The sequence below is a fragment of the Sus scrofa genome, chromosome 1 (assembly GCF_054392235.1).
Source record: "Sus scrofa isolate SSC_HxYL_T2T_F1_AM1 chromosome 1, Sscrofa_HxYL_maternal_Yorkshire_Landrace_v2.0, whole genome shotgun sequence".
NCBI classification, from domain to species: Eukaryota; Metazoa; Chordata; class Mammalia; order Artiodactyla; family Suidae; genus Sus; species Sus scrofa.
In genome coordinates this window covers 22,896,904-22,914,203 of record NC_139383.1, presented here as the reverse complement: position 1 = coordinate 22,914,203, position 17,300 = coordinate 22,896,904, and the positions used below count along the sequence as shown (strand labels likewise).

At 35.7% G+C, this 17,300-nt stretch overlaps 1 protein-coding gene across 5 annotated transcripts in view; it reads left to right on the top strand.

Annotated features, from left to right (window-relative positions):
- The window catches only part of VTA1 (vesicle trafficking 1), a 64,113-nt gene extending 47,405 nt beyond the window's left edge, over nt 1-16,708 (top strand). For 2 of the 5 annotated variants that reach the window (XM_085024860.1, XM_021087275.2), the window contains 2 exons: nt 4,256-4,339; nt 12,282-16,708. In XM_085024860.1, the coding sequence (XP_084880986.1) occupies nt 4,256-4,339; nt 12,282-12,427 (230 nt within the window). In that variant the 3' untranslated portion in view covers nt 12,428-16,708. Of the gene's footprint in view, nt 1-4,255; nt 4,929-6,165; nt 6,456-12,281 lie in introns of those variants that run through there. The other 3 variants (XR_014845336.1, XR_014845335.1, XR_014845334.1) reach the window with 3 other exon arrangements.
- Nucleotides 16,709-17,300: the final 592 nt, after the last annotated feature.

Genomic DNA, 17,300 nt, shown 5'->3' with positions numbered 1-17,300 from the left:
ATGACTTTGACTGGAGTGCTTAGTAAAATGAAGACTACCTGTTTTATTTTTTTTTTAATATCACTCAAACAAAATTTTACTATATAACTAAATTTTCTCTGTGTACATTCCACTTTGTTCTTTTTAAGTCTTGTTTCCTGCTTAATCACCTGGAGATGTACACATAAGCATTTAAAAATTAATGCAAGATGCCAACCAAAAAAAAAAGTATGCTTTCTCCATAGAGAAAGGAGTTTATTTGGAGGATTTTAATTTAAACAGAAACAGAAATTACTTAGTAAAGAATGGCATTGATAGCTAGATTATTTTGTAAGAGTTGGAAACTTACCCTTTTTTTTTTTTTTTTTTTTTTTTTTTTTTTTTTTTTTTTTGTCTTTTTGTTGTTGTTGTTGTTGTTGCTATCTCTTGGGCCGCTTCCGCGGCATATGGAGGTTCCCAGGCTAGGGGTCTAATCGGAGTTGTAGACACCGGCCTACGCCAGAGCCACAGCAAGGCGGGATCCGAGCCGCGTCTGCAACCTACACCACAGCTCACAGCAACGCCGGATCGTTAACCCACTGAGCAAGGGCAGGGACCGAACCCGCAACCTCATGGTTCCTAGTCGGATTCGTTAACCACTGCGCCACGACGGGAACTCCTTACCCTTTTTTTTTTGATGATCTGTGTGAAAAATACATTTAGTCAACTACCTATGTTTTAATGCTCAGCTGCTTTAAATCACTGGACATGACTATTTAGTTTCTGAAGACCCCTCTCAAATCTTACATTCTGTTTTTTAAAAAAAGCATTATATAATTATGTGCCTTCGAAAATTCAGCAAGTTTTATGGTGGGGAGAATTATGTCATGTTTATAGTTTAATATATTTTGTTAGTATTTATCAACATCAAGCAGAAGATAGTCACTGAATTAATCAATTTAAAATTTGTATGTCTCCTGACTTTGCAGTTATACTGCTATAAATTTTTCCTATAAATATACTCACACATACTATGTATACAGTGTTTAAGAATAGTCACTGTACATGAAAACAACCCAAATGTCCATCAGCAGATGATTGAATTAGGAAGATGTGGTATATATACACAGTGGAATACTACTCAGCCATAAAAAAGAATGACATAATGCCATTTGCAGCAACATGGATGGAACTAGAGATTCTTAATACCGAGTGAAATGAGTCAGAAAGACAAAGATGATATCACTTATAACTGGAATCTAATATACAGCACAAATGAACATCTCCACAGAAAAGAAAATCATGGACTTGGAGAATAGACTTGTGGCTGCCCGATGGGAGAGGGAGGGAGTGGGAGGGATTGGGAGCTTGGGGTTATCGGATACAACTTGGAATAGATTTACAAAGAGATCCTGCTGAGTAGCATTGAGAACTATGTCTAGATACTCATATTACAACAGAACAATGGGTGGGGAAAAAAAATGTATACACCTAAGAGGAACTTGATCCCCATGCTGTACAGCAGGGAAAAAAAAAAAAAGAATAGCCATCGTTAATAAGTCAAAAAATAACAAATTCTGGAGAGGGTGTGGAGAAAAGGGAGCCCTCCTGTACTGTTGGTGGGAATGTAAATTGGTACCACTGCTATGGAAAACAGTGTGGAGGTACCTCAGAAAACTAAATACAGAAGTACTGTATGACCCAGAAATCCCACTCTTGGGCATATATATGAAGAAAACTTCCATTGAAAAAGATACATGTACCCCTATGTTGATTGCAGCCCTATTCACAATAGCCAAGACATGGAAACAACCTAAATGTCCATCAACAGATGAATGGATTAAGAAGATGTGGTACATATATACAATGGAATACTACTCAGCCATAAAAAGAACAAAGTAATGCCATTTGTGGCAACATGAATGGAACAAGAGACTCTCATACTAAGTGAAGTCAATCAGAAAGACAAATACCATATAATATCACTTATATCTGGAATCTGACATATGGCACAAATGAACCTTTTTACAGAAAAGAAATTCATGGACTTGGAGAACAGACTTGTGGTTGTCAAGGGAGAGGGAGTGTCATGGCCTGGGAGTCTGGAGTCAGCAGATGCAAACTATTGCATTTGGAATGGATAAGCAATGAGATCCTGCTATACAGCACAGGGAACTCTATCTAGTCATTTGTGATGGAAAATGATGGAGGATAATGTGAGAAAAAGAATATATGTATATGTGTATGACTAGGTCACTTTTCTGTACAGCAGAAACAGACAGAACACTGTAAACCAACCATAATGGAAAAAATAAAATCTTTAAAAATTAAAAAAAAAGAAAAGAATAGTCACTGTAGTAATATCTACAATAGCAGAAGTTTGGAAGCAATAATATATGCAGTAGCAAAAGTTTGGAAGCAGTCCATCAGTAATGGATAGCATTGTAAGTTGTGGTTCATGCATGGAATGGAGTACTATATGGCCATTAAAAAGAACAAGGCAAATTTATATGTATTAATTGGGAATTATTGATACGGCATATTAAGTGAAAAATGCACAGAATAGTACAGTATGCAGATATATTACCATTGGCAAAACATATACACATACTAAAGTATGCCTTTTCCATAATAAAAGGGGTTTGGAGGATTTTGATTTAAGCATAAACACCAGTTTCTTAGCCCAGTACATTTATTTATTTATACACACACAGGAGCACATGCACATACACACACACACACAGCACACACACATTTGTGTATGCATAGGGGGATGCCCTAGAAACTAGCAGCAGCCTTAAAGTGACCTGGAAGAAGAATGAAAGGGAGGCTTTTCACCTTTCTTTTTGTACTGTTTAAAATATGTACTTGACTATTCATCTGTATCCCTTTGTACTATTAAAATTTGTGTTACTTTAATTTTGAGTTTAAAAGATTTTTATGATTTAACAGCACCAACACTGTAAAATGAAACTAGTTTCCCCAAAACAAAATTAAATGAGATAAAATAGTATAGATTTAAACCATTTTTTCCCTTGGTTAGGGAATAAGATCCTTCAAAGGCAAGTGTTCATACCTGCAGAATGTATTTTGCAACTTTTGTCAACCTCTGTGAAACAATAGCACTTGAACTCTAATTAGCTGTATATTTGTGCCCCCAAAACTTCCCAGTTTGTTCTCTCCCTTTCTTCTCTTACCTTCTTATCCCATTGTTTTTCCCACTTTACCCTTACTGCAGTTTGCCTATTCAGATTTAACATTTTAACCTGGGGCAAATGAATCCTATTTTCTTTTTGAGTCCATTGATTTATTTAGAGTAATCAGCTCTTTATTTGCTTTCTTAATGATAAAACCATCTTAAGTCTCTTTGGAAGTTTCAACAGTTTGAGTTAATTTTTTAGGTTATTAATAATCTTCAACTCTGGCATATTATTTAGCATTAATCAAGAGTGCTAGTTATTCACTAAATATGACAGTCATGACAAGTTCTGAAGGGAATTAAAACTTAATTGCTTATTGAATATGTAAAAGTATCATCTTAAAAATATAGACTGGGTATTTGGAATATATAATTAATAATTTCATTTATAGTGATGAAATAGGACTCAGCCCAAAAGTTAAACCAAATCATAACTCTCTCACCTAGTCCCCAAAATTATTTAATTACTTATTTTAAAAAATTAAAATGTAGGAAAGGAGTTTGTTACATCTGTAGATATTGGGTAAGCTTTAGTTGAGAAGCAGCTTGAAGCGTTAGATATGAAAGGAAGTGCAAAATACATTATAAGAAATGTGTGGCCAACACGTGTGTAAACACTCAAAATATATTTATCTGCATATTTACTGTACCAGCCTTGAACATCCAATAAGTATGTCAAATTACAGTTCATTGAGGTTTCAAGAAAGTAATTAAGTGATGAAATTCCTCTGATCCTTTGAGTGCTTTCCTCATATATAATTAAGAGTTGTACCACTTTTTTTTTTTTTTTTTTTTTTTTTGGTCTTTTTGCCATTTTCTTGGGCGGCTCCCACGGCATATGGAGGTTCCCAAGCTAGGGGTCCAGTTGGGGCTGTAGCCGCTGGCCTACGCCAGAGCCACAGCAACTCAGGATCCGAGCCTCATCTGCAACCTACACCACAGCTCCCGGCAACACCGGATCCTTAACCCACTGAGCAAGGCCAGGGATTGAACCCGCAACCTCATGGTTCCTAGTCGGATTCGTTAACCACTAAGCCACGACGGGAACTCCAAGAGTTGTACCGCTTTTATACCCATTTGTGGTTTTTTGATTTGCAGGTGTAACAAGTAACACTATCCAGCCTACTCCACCGGGATCAATTCCTGCCATTGATCCCGCACTTTTCAGTACAGTTTCCCAGGGTAAGTCAACTGATTGTTTTATGAGATTTAGTATATTTCCTGTTTGGGGGCATTGCTTAGTAATTTTATCTTAGAAGTGCCATGTATTTGAATATCTAGGTAATTTGAAACACATTTCTTTGAATGCCTTTATTTACAAGATTCTCCAGTAAACCAAGATTGTTTCTTATTATAAAAAATACCTGAATCCAAAGACATTCCCTTTTTTTTTTAACAATTCCTTTTTTCAAATACTGCTATATCTTGTGGCACAAACATGTAGCCAAAGCTGTCGGGAAAGCTTCTACTCAATTACTTTAGTACAAGATTATCTTGTAATGTGATTAAGATCTTCTTTATCTTCGTGAGTTATTAGATTATCTGAGAGAAACTGACCACGGTGAAAGATGAAAATCTCTGAGGATAATTATTTTGATTGGTTGGTTCGTAAGTTAGGGGATTGGTTTGTTTTATTTTATTTTATTTTTTATTTATTTATTTATTGGTCTTTTTGCCTTTTCTAGGGCCACTTCCACGGGCATATGGAGGTTCCCAAGCTAGGGATCCAATCGGAGCTATAGCCACCGTCCTACCCCAGAGCCACAGCAACGCGGGATCCGAGCCATGTCTGCAACCTACACCACAGCTCACGGCAATGCCGGATCCTTAACCCACTGAGCAAGGCCAGGGATCAAACCCTAAACCTCATGGTTCCCAGTTGGATTCGTTAACCACTTCGCCACAACGGGAACTCCTGGTTTGTTGATTTTAATCTTTTCAGCTTTTTCTGACTCCCTCCCTCTCCCCACTGGCTATTGTTTTTGATTACTTTGGTCTTTCTTATTCAGAGTTCTCTTCATATTTCTGATATTAATCCTTTTGTATTTAGAGTAAAGACCTTGATTATTTTCAGGAGCTGTTATTGAATTTCCCCTGATGCTATGTCTCCAAGTCTATTTTCTCACTTGATTTTTCTGTTCTCTCCTGTGAGAACTGGCCATTCAGCTTCCTCCTGCATCTCAACATGGATGAGGAGATCTTTTCTTGAAGAAGGATCGCAGGGGATGTACCACATGTACCTCGTCAGTCCTGTCTCTGTCCAGGAAGTTAATTCAACAATTTTAGAGAGATATTCTGTCTTCTTTACCTAGAGTTTCATAGGAGAGGGGGAAAGCCATTAGGGCTGAGGTTTTGCAGGTGTTCAGAGGTTGATACAGTAGGGAAGGATATGAGATTAGTACAAATACATTTTCAGACCTACTCAGTAAAGACCCTCACTCCTACCCCTCATATGACTAGACCCTCTGAAGTTTCTCTGGATAGGCTCCATAGCTGCCTCTGTACATGTTTGGAGTTGGGATTTCTTCCATTCTGTTTTATCTAACAGCATACCTCTACTTTTCTAGAAATTTACTTAAATATCTTGTCATTCTGCTCTTTCAGTTTTTATACTTTTTCATCCTCTCCACTTTTTCTTTTCAATTTTAGGATTTATTTCCTTTTGTTTTACCTTATCTTTTAATGTGGTTTCAGAAGGAAGAATAATCAATGATGTATGCTCAGTTTACCATCTAGAGCCAGCACCCTGGAAATTCTTTACCCAACCAAACCCTTGCATGTGACAGCAAAATAAATATTAACGATCTGATGTTTTGCCTACCACATACCTTTTGTAAGGAAGTAACCAGAAGATACACTCCATCAAGAAAAGAATGATAGGGGAGTTCCCGTCGTGGCGCAGTGGTTAACGAATCTGACTAGGAACCATGAGGTTGCGGGTTTGGTCCCTGCCCTTGCTCAGTGGGTTAACGATCCCGTGTTGCCGTGAGCTGTGGTGTAGGTTGCAGACGCGGCTCGGATCCCACGTTGCTGCGGCTCTGGCGTAGGCCGATGGCTACAGCTCCGATTTGACCCCTAGCCTGGGAACTTCCATATGCAGCGGGAGCGGCCCAAGAAATGGCAAAAAGACAAAAAAAAAGAAAAAAGAAAAGAAAAGAATGATAAATGGACGTATATAACTGATTCACTTTGCTGTACACCTGAAACTAACACAACACTGTAAATCAGCTATAGTAAATTTTTTTTAAAAAGGGAAAGAATGGAATGATTACCAGGAAAAGAAATGTAATATAAGAAATGATGAAATTAATCTTTGGTCACTTAAAGAGGAAAAATTCCATTGATAGCTTTTCCATAGGCTTGAAAAGCAATTGGTCTGAAATTAGAGGAGAAAATCAGAACTCCCCTCTTTTAAGAAAAATCAAATGGATTCCATGCAATAAAGAGAGTCAGAAGCTATAGAATATGAAAGAAATGGATAAGAAGTCATAGAATTCCTCTCCCAAGAAGAACGAAAAGATCCAAGCAAACACTTTAAATTGTACAAAAAATTTCAAGTAAATAAATGAAAATATGCCATGATTTTGAACAATAATAGAATTATGAAATATAAGAAAAGAGATTTTGTTTGACTTGGACACAAAGAACATTCTCCTTGAAATGGCACAGGCTTATCACAAACAAAATAGTTTTATTCAGGACAGACTATAAATCAGCACTGACAAGTGAAGGTAGAGAGATATTTCTGAAAGTTGAAAGGTGGAATAAAAGAAAGCTGTTAGGAGGAGTGGTCAGAAGTGAAAAGCTGTGATTCTTTCCTAAAGTTAATCAAATGAGAACTATTAGACAGAAGTAAGCAGCTAAAAAGTTAAAGATCTAATAAATTTAGGAGGAGATAGGGCAAGAGACGGTAGAATAGTGTGATCTAAATCCTTACCTTTCATAGCAGAGTGTCAGTAGGTAAAATCTAAAAACTGATCAATCAGGAAATGGTGGTTATAAGCTTATAAATTGAGGTGTTTGTTAGGGAACAACAAAAATAGAAATAATTTAAAGGTTGGGTGGAGGGCCAAGAAAGATGACTTATTTAAGTGTATGAGTTATATTAAGTTTATTCTACTTTTCCTGGTTTTATTAGAAGCAAATGAGATATAAAACCTAAAATCAAGAGCAACCAATGACCTCTGAATCCTGAAAAGCCTGGTTTAAGAGTATTTGTGTTTGGTGTTCCCGTCATGGCTCCGTGGTTAACGAATCCGACTAGGAACCATGAGGTTGTGGGTTCAATCCCTAGCCTCGCTCAGTGGGTTCAGGATCCAGCGTTGCCATGAGCTGTGGTGTAGGTTGCAGAAACAGCTGGGATCTGGCATTGCTGTGGCTGTGGTGTAGGCCAGCAGCTGGAGCTCCGATTAGACCCCTAGCCTGGGAACCTCCATATGCCGGGGGTGTGGCCCTAAAAAAGACAAAAAGAAAAAAAAAAAGAGTGTTTGTGTTTCTTGTGGGAACATAGTGCCAAGGTAAGAAGAGTAGATAAAGAACCTGTAATAAGTTGGCAAATTACCCAAAACCATAGTGGAAAATATTTATCTAGTAGATAAATAACCTATTTAGTAAATACCATATTCTTTAAACTTGCTTTCCAGATTCCCCTCTGTAGTCCCATCCATCTGTGAAAGCTCTGTCTCAACCCTGGTGTGCAGATACTGAACTAGAATAGACAGAACAATGAAACAGAATAAGGAATCCAGAAATCAGACCACACAGTATGGAAATTAAAATAATGAAAAGGTGACATTTGGATTAGTGTGGCAAGAATATATATTCAAAAGTGATGTTAAAACAGTTGGTTATCAGGAAAAATATATATATTAGGTACTGTTCTCCAATTCTTACATCTTATTTGTTTATGTCTTAACAGGCATTGACTAATCAAAATTAATAAATTGCATACAGCAAAAGATTCCTTCTCCCCCATTATATTGTTAAAATGTAACTAATAGACTAAGAGGAAATTAATAGTTTAAAAATAAAGAATTAATGTCCAGAGTGAATATAAAGAGCTCCTGCAAATGAATAAATAAAACTTAATATAGTATGAAAAAACTGGCAGAGAGTATAAACATAAGGAATGAATCCTGTATGCTGCTGGTGGGAATGTAAATTGGTAAAGCTTTTTTTCAGTAGCATTGTGTCACCTTCAGAATTGCAGATTTTTTTGTCTCAGCTATTCCATTTTTGAGAGTCCATCTTAAATACTTAGACATGGACACAAAATATATTTACAAGGATATTTTATTTCGGCATCACTTGTATTAGTAGAAAATAATTTTAAGTGAGAAATGAGAAATTATGGTCTCTCTGTCCCATGGAATACTGTGCACATTTTTTTTTTTTTTTTTTTTTTTTTTTGGTCTTTTTGTCTTTTCTAGGGCCACATATGGAGGTTCCCAGGCTAGGGGTCTGGGAGCTGTAGCCGCTGGCCTACGCCAGAGCCACAGCAAGGTGGGTCTGTGACCTACACCACAGCTCGTGGCAATGCCGGATCCTTAACCCACTGAGCAAGGCCAGGAATCGAACCCACAACCTTATGGTTCCTAGTCAGATTCGTTTACCACCGAGCCACGACGGGAACTCCCCTTCTGTGCACATATTAAAGAAGAATATGATCTAGAGTTCCCTGGTGTTTCAACGGATTCAAGATTTGACATCACTGCTGTGGCTCAGGTTACTGCTGTGGTACAGTCCAGGAACTTAACACATGCCACAGGCGCAACCAAAAAAAAAGAATGTGGTGGAGTTCCCGTCATGGCTCAGTGGAAATGAACCTGACTAAGATCCATGAGGAAACAATTTTGATCCCTGGCCTCACTCAGTGGGTTAAAGATTAGGCATTGCTGTGAGCTGTGGTATAGGTCACAGATGGAGCTTGGATCTGGCGTTGCTGTAGCTGTGGTGTAGGCCCGCAGCTGTAGCTCCAATTAAACCCCTCGCCTGGAAACTTCCATATTCTGCGGGTACAGCCCTAAAAAGACCAAAAAAAAAAGAAAAAAAATATATATATATATGTACATAGTAACTTTCCAAGGCATGATAAGTTAAAAAGCAAGTTGACCCTATATAGAGAAAAATAAAATTTAAAGCAAAACTTTATCTTCCTATGTATAAATCCATGGGAAAAGTCTAAACAATGCACAAAACTAAAAATTGTGGTTTCTTAACCACTGTTACCACCATCATCACTATCTCTAATACTTCCTATATGCTTCCCTGCTGCTTTTTCTCCCTAGTGCTTGATACTTATCATCTTTTAATACACACATTACATATTGGTGTTACATGTTAGTATTAAAATACTTTGTAATGAATTCATGGCTTACTCTGAAGGAGAGAATGAAATTGAAAAGGTAGGTGTTTGAAGTACAGTATTTACTTTTTTAATTTGTATATCCGTATAGTATTAGAGTGTGAATAACGACTTAACCTTATAAAGTTTGAGAATTAAATGGAATATATGAAAAATATTTAGCACATATGCCTGACATAATTCCACCTCTTATCATGAATGCTGTTGTTGCCATTATTAAGTAATGTGTCGTGGATATATTGTCCAGTATTGTGCTTTTATTTATCTCAAAGATTTATTGCAGGTCACATGATTCCCAAATGATTCTGCCTATGCCTTCCATTCAAGTGAGAAGATAACTGAGTATACCTGATCAGATTATACAAGGTCCTTCACATGAATTTCTGGAACTACCTAGTTAAATAGAAAAGAGTCTCCATATTTACAATTAAGCGTTCTGTCCTCTGTCATGAGATTAGATAAGTCAACCTTGGAAGTAGTTCCTTATGTCAGCTAAACATGCAGGATTTTCTTTTTACACCAAATAATGTTGTCTTTGATCCAGTGTTGACCCAGACTCTTTCCATTAGAATAGAGAACTTGGATAGCTCTAGTTATCCTCTGCCCTGTTCTTGTCCTGCCCTGTGAGGGGGAGAAGCAGCACAGTAATAAAGACCATCTTCTCTGAAGCCATCTGGAGTTTATAAGCACAGCTTTTAGAAAAGAAATACTGTATTAGACAACCTTTCTAATTCTTTAAACACCTTTTAGCTCTCTTAAGCTCTGATCATGGCTCCTAGTAAATTTTAATGATAGAAAAAAACAGCTTTCATTTGGATGCCTTAAGGAATATATGCTATGTCGAATAAATCAGATAAACTGAAATTAAACAATTATCTTCCTGAAATGTGTTTTCCCTCTATGTCTTTTCCACTTTCTGTTTGTTTTTTAAATGCTAATTTAAAATAATCCTAATCAAGAGTTATATATATATATTTTTTTAATGGTTGTATCCATGGTGAATGGGAGTTCCCAGGTCAGGGATTGAATCTGAGCTGCAGCTGTCACCCCTTTTGCAGCTCCAGCAATGCCAGGTCTTTTAACCCACTGCACCGGGGCATCAGCGATCAAATCCATGCCTCCACAGCAACTTGAGTCACTGAAGTCAGAGTCTTAACCCACTGCACCAAGCAGGAACTCTAGATTTTTTAATTTGACTTAAAATTTTAATTCTTGTATTTTATTATCAGTGATTTTTAGACAACATTTTATCAATGAAGGAAGGAAAGGCTCAAATGTTACAAAAAAGCAGACGTTAACTATTTGAGGTTTTTAAGTTTTTCATTTTTTAGATATTTTTATTATTGAAAATAAATCTAACATCTATATAAATCTATAAATTACATTTGCATCTAAATCTGTAAGTTGGTTTTATCATTTACTAATTATATCTTATGATAGTTAGGTAATTTGTTATACATGCCCATAATACATACTACATGTCTGTAATTATAGTTTTCTATTAAATATTTTATTGACATTTTATAAATACTGAAATTATTTCATGGAAAAAAATGCAATATTTATATATTAAAGTAGTTTTATCATTGGTAGATAAGTTTATAAAAACTAAAATAGAATAGAATTCTTGCCACTATACACATTTTACCTTATTAATAAAATAAGTGGTACATCAGCAGAAAAGTGCTAAAGCTGACACTGTAAAAATAAGATTAGCATTTTATGCTGTATTATATGGCAGAATTAAAAGCTACTTTAAAAAGTAACTAACTATAAGCTTAGAAACAGAATCAAAATATATTATCTATTCATTTAGAAACAGAATCAGAATATATTATCTATTTGTTATGTTCTATTCTCCCAGCTTTCTGTTCAGCTTTTAGAATCCTCATAAAAATTTCTAAAGAAAATGGTATTTATTTCCAAAGATAAGAGACAAACTAAGTTTTTTGTTTTCATCTTTAAAAATAATATATAATGTAGTCATCTTTAGAAATAATATATAGTCAGGTATATTCAAATCCTAGATTAAATGAAATGTTTTCAGAGTGTTTTTTGTTGTTGTTTTTTTACCCAAATTAGTTGGGCTCTATGTATATTAATGATATGTGTAACTAGAAAACTTGCTGAGAATAAACTTTGGACAAATAATTTTGGTCAGGTTTGTTTACATGTTTGTGTAGCTTAATGATATATCTTAGCTAAATATTAAGAGTTTTGTATGTGGGTGGCACAAAAATGCAAACTATTTTCATACTTAAAAAGTTAGATGACCTATGTAATTTTTTTTACATAAAGTTTGTTATTTATTTTTTTTATTGAGAGTTATATTTATATTTATATTCTGGTTCAAATGAGGGTTAAATGGTTTAGACTACGTGCATTAATTCTATGAAAAGAGAAGCTCAGCTATTCTAACATAAACAAAGCTACTCTTCTTGTTTCATAAAGAACGTAATTTATTTTTTGCAGTTAATTTGCCAAAACGTAAAAGCATCTAGTGTATTACTTCTGAAAGGAAAATTCCGCTCATATAAGTTCTTATATATTGGCATATGTATGGCTTATATTAGTAATTTAAAAATTTTAAAGCATATAGAAAATTAAATACAACTGGGGATTGGGGGAGAAAAGAACACTTCATGCTTTTATGTAATTCCAAATACTTTCTGTAATCTTGAACATAAGCACTTACCTAATCTAAAGGGAACACTTTTTATATTCTTTATAAATATCTCAATTACTCTATTTTTCTCTTAGGAGATATCCGACTAACACCGGAGGACTTTGCTAGGGCTCAGAAATACTGCAAATATGCTGGCAGTGCTTTGCAGTATGAAGATGTCAGCACTGCTGTGCAGAATCTGCAGAAGGCCCTCAAGTTACTGACTACAGGCAGAGAATGAAGCCTTTGTGCAACAGATCCATGCATTTTTGGCTTAAAGAACTAACAGTCCATTACTCTATCTTCAGCCTCTCAGGGGCACAGTTTTAAGGAAGACTTCAGTTCCATGACTATAACAATGAAATCTGTGTCTGTGTATCAGATCCTGTTGAAGCATTCAGCAGCAGCCTCAACCAGTTTTCATTGTCCACTTAGTGGATCCAGTAATCTCTTGAGTATATAGGGTTGATGTGAGCAAGATCCTAAAAACGCCCATTGAACCCTGCTTCTTCAAAAAAATGAAAACATGCTTCTAGTAAATGTATTGGGAATTAGCTTTGTATCTTAATCTACATAAATTAAGGAATTTTTTCATCTATAATTTGAACAAACAGACCTTATTACTTTGTCATAAAATACTAAATTTAACTTTTAATAAAGATTGCCAGAATATTCTAGATTAGAGCATGTTTTTGTTTTCCTCAGGACTTACAAAACAGATACGAATGTCATAAACTGTTAGATGAATCACAAGATTATGTTCAAATTTCAATTTATATTCGTATTAAATATAGCTACGTTAAAAGTCAGATTGTTCATGGAAGGGAATAAAATAAGGTAAAGAGGGAGAATCAAATTTAGACTTAGGAATAATGTTGGTTTCCCAGCTGTTTTCCCTATCCATTGATGCTTAAGGTGAATTGGTATTTGCTTCATAGGCAGTTTGACTGCATGTATTAGAGAATGAAAACAAAATGTTTGTAGTAATGCCTGGAAACTTGGTGCTTTGAGTTAAGGTTCTCCTCTGCTGCTATGGAATGGATTCCATAGAATGTATGTCTTTGAATGATGCAAAAGATTATAAGAAAATTAATTCTCAGTTGTTAAGTTTATAAGTTTTGTGGGAAATTATGGACTTACTCTGTCACCTTCATTTGTGCTGTGTAAAAAATAAATATAAGCATTCTTTTAACTAGTTCAGTGTATTACAGAGGCAGATGTTTTGTGTGCTAAAATTGTCACTATTTTAAAGTCTTTTTTTTTTTAAAGAGCAATTTGGCAGATTTGCCTGAAATCTATCTGGCCCATTTCATTTTTACTTTTTATTTTTTTATTATTTTGCTTTTTAAGGCCACACCCATGGTATGTGGAGGTTCCCAGGCTAGGGGTATAATCAGAGCTACACCACAGCTGCAGCAGCACAGAATCCGAGCCACGTCTGCCACCTGCACCACAGCTCATGGCAACGCTGGACCCTTAACCCACTGAGTGAGACCAGGGATCAAACCCACAATCTCGTAGTTCCTACTTGGATTTGTTTCCATTGCACCATGACGGGAACTCCAATATCTGGCCCATTTCATGCATTCCACTAATATCTGGAATGTTTTAACATAGGGATCAGCAAACTACTATGGTCCATGGGCTGGCCACTTGTATAAATTGTTTTATTGAAGCAAAATCATATCTATTTGTTAATGTTTGGTGTTTGCTTTCCACAACCGCAAAATTATATGGCCTGCAAGTCTAAAATATATACTCTTTGGCCCTTTAAGTTTGCTGACCCCTGTTCTAACAGTCTGATGAAAGAAAGTGAGTCATTAAATCACAATCTTTTATGTCTTTCTAGTTTTTCTTTGTATAAGTGTAATGCTATAGTATAAAGTTTGGTAAAATGAATATACAAACAGAATAAACTGTTCTAAATCATTGCAAAAACAAGCCCCCCAAAAAACATAACTCCTGAAAAATGTTTTCACATGTTTCATAGCTCAAGTCATACAGTATTTGTACTTCTGCCTATAAAATCTGACAAGAGTAAGAAATTTTCTGGTGTAACGCTAGGATAAGTGATTTTCATTCGATTACTCAACATGTATTCATCAAGGAGCTACTTAAGTGCCTGGTATTGTCCTTTGCATAAGGAAATAGCAGGGAAAAAAAAAAAAAATCCCTGCCTCAGAGAGTTTTATTGTAATGGGGAGGAGACAATAGAAAGTATATCATATACTCTATTCAACCAATGGTTTTCAAGGAGTAACTGTTAGAAATGCACATCTTGGGCCCAACCCCAGTCCTACTCAATCAGAATCTACTTGGATTTGTTTACTTGTTCTGAAGAAACAAATCCTAAAAGCATTGTTACAAATACCTTCAACTCTAAAAGAACAATAACTGACGAGATTGAAGTCTTAGTTATCTGCATGGGTTTCTTGACCCATTCCCATTTTTTTTTTTTTTTTTTTGGTTTATTCACTTTGTGTTCCAAAGCAATTGGATCATATCATCTAATTTGGGACCATACATAAAACCTCCACCAGCAGAAAAGTTCTTAAATCACAAAATTCTAAGGCATCCCTCATGTAGTGGTGCACTTACCTGGTTGGTTGTAATCTTTGATATCTCTGTGGATTTCTGAGACTAAAACTCAGTCAGTGGAGTATACTTTAGTAGGACTAATTCCAAGTAAGTGATACTTTAATGATAGTAAATGTGATAGCCAACATTCTGAATATTTGACATGTATTCATTTAATATTGCCAATGGTCCTGAGATGTGGGTCCTACCATTGGTTCCTGTTTTATAGATGAGGAGACAGCCACAGGGTAATAAGTTTACCTGAGGCTGCATAGCTAATACTGAAATTTTTGAAGTTTAGACTGCCAGTTTCAGACAGTAATATTATCCACGTAGATAAATCATGAGTTAAATTATTACAAGAGAGGTGAGATTTATCAAGGTCACTGAACAATATTAGTGGGAGGTGAAGCATAGACTTTCCTATTGTCTGGTAAATATGTTCCAATTAACTAGGTGCCAGTCAGTGAACACAGCATGATCACACACACTGAAGCCCATGGCCTGAGAACAAATGGAATTTGTGTCCAAGGAGAAAATAGGCAGATTTGAATGACTGATGCAATGGATTAATATGTCATCCTAGAGAGAGTGTCTCTTATCACTAAGGAGACCTAGGCTTCCAAGACCTAACCGTGATTTTTTCCTCTTTGTTTTAAACAATGTAACTTTTTCCTAATTAGATAGCTATCAAAATAACAACCATGTTCATAATTAATCATTTATTCAAATTAAATTTTTGCCTGAAAGTTTGAGGCAGGAACACCTGTCCCTTTCTTTAATCATCCCTTAAAATTTGGAGGAAAAGAGATGATTGCATAACAATAATCCATGAATATAAATTTCCTAGAGAACTATCTTCATGGTGCAGCAGTTTTGGGAGATCTCATAAAAAATTTAGTATCATTTGTTCAAAAATTCTATGATTGAGCATCTACCATCAATTAAAGTTTAACATGATAATACTATATTGGAGGTTATGTATGAGATACAAATCATTCTTCCTGCAGAAAGTCAGGGAAGGCCTGGGAAAAGAGATTGAACTGCAGCTTTGCCAGAATGCAAGGAGACCTTAGCAAAAATAAAAGTGTGAGCAGCGGCATAGAGAAAAAAATGTTAGAAAATTCAGCGATTTTGAGTAATTTAGTGTTGCTATGGTAGATGGCCTATCAAGACCAAGATTTGTCAATGTGAGATTGCACAGGTGGGAAGATGTCATGAACTGACCAGACTTCATAGGTTAAAGCCCTCCCTCCCAATGTAACTATTTGAAGATGGGACATTTAGAGAGGTAAATAACATTAAAGGAGGTCCAAAGGTAGGGGCCCTAATTCCTCAGGGCTGGTGTTCTTATTAGACAAAAGACACCAGAGTCCCTTCCTTCCATGCACACACAGAGAAGAGGCCATGTGAGGGCACAATAAGAAGGCAACTATCTACAAGCCAGAAAAAGAGAACTCACCAGAACTAACCCTGATGGCACCTTGGTCTTAGACTTCCAGCCTCCAGTTTGTAGTATCATTATAGCAACAGGAGGCAAGATGAAAACACTGATAGCTCCACCAAATAATTGTCATTTCCACTCAAAGTGTGAAGGAATTTTATTTCTAAACTTCCTCTATAGTCTGTGGCTCAATTTTCACTTTTATTTGTGTATCTCTATGAAGGCTTTGATCCCCTGAGGTATTCTCCTGACATATTGGCTGCTTGCTTTATGTCGATAACCCATCGAGTTGGTTTTGTCTTTTTGACTCCTCAGCTGTGTTATTTGTGTTGTGGTATAGGGGCCCTTAAGAAGGAAGAATGTTTAGATTTGTCTATTGTGCTGTGCTTTTATATTTTCTGTATAAAACTAGTAATACCCCTCTAACAACTTGGCAGAATTACTGTTTACCTGTTTTCTTTATGTGTCATTTACGTTAAATATATATATAAGCATTATGTATACGTGTGTGTATGTATTTATATGTTCCCATAATTAGATCATCAGATGCTAAGTAACTTGAAGGTAAGACCTATTTATACATCTGTGAATCCCTAGTATTTCACATGATGTCTCTTGCATATTGAGTATACCTAACTGGTGAAATTAGTAAATAAATGGGTAAAAGAATAAGGAAATGATTATAAACTCAAGTAAATATACAGAAACCTTGGTCCTCTAATATTATAATATGAGGTAAATTTATAAGGATAATTGCATCCAGTATTTCTGAAATTATTTGTTAATCATTGTTATCTAAGAAAATCTCATTTTGCAATATCCAAATATTGGAATACTGGCAGAATCCACCCATGCTCCCCCACCTAGCCTTGACTCCTAATTCAAATACATGGTTCTTTATCTGTTGAAAACATGAAGGGTAACAGCGATGTGCTCAGAACATTCTTAGAATATACGCTAATAACATCCTTGTAACAACATACATTTTCCTTTCTAGCAGCTTATATGTTCTTGGTCTACCTATACGCCAGCAGAAATATGTTCAAGCCCATTGGAGCTATTTAAACCTCTATGGCTTAAGAACAGGGTGAAA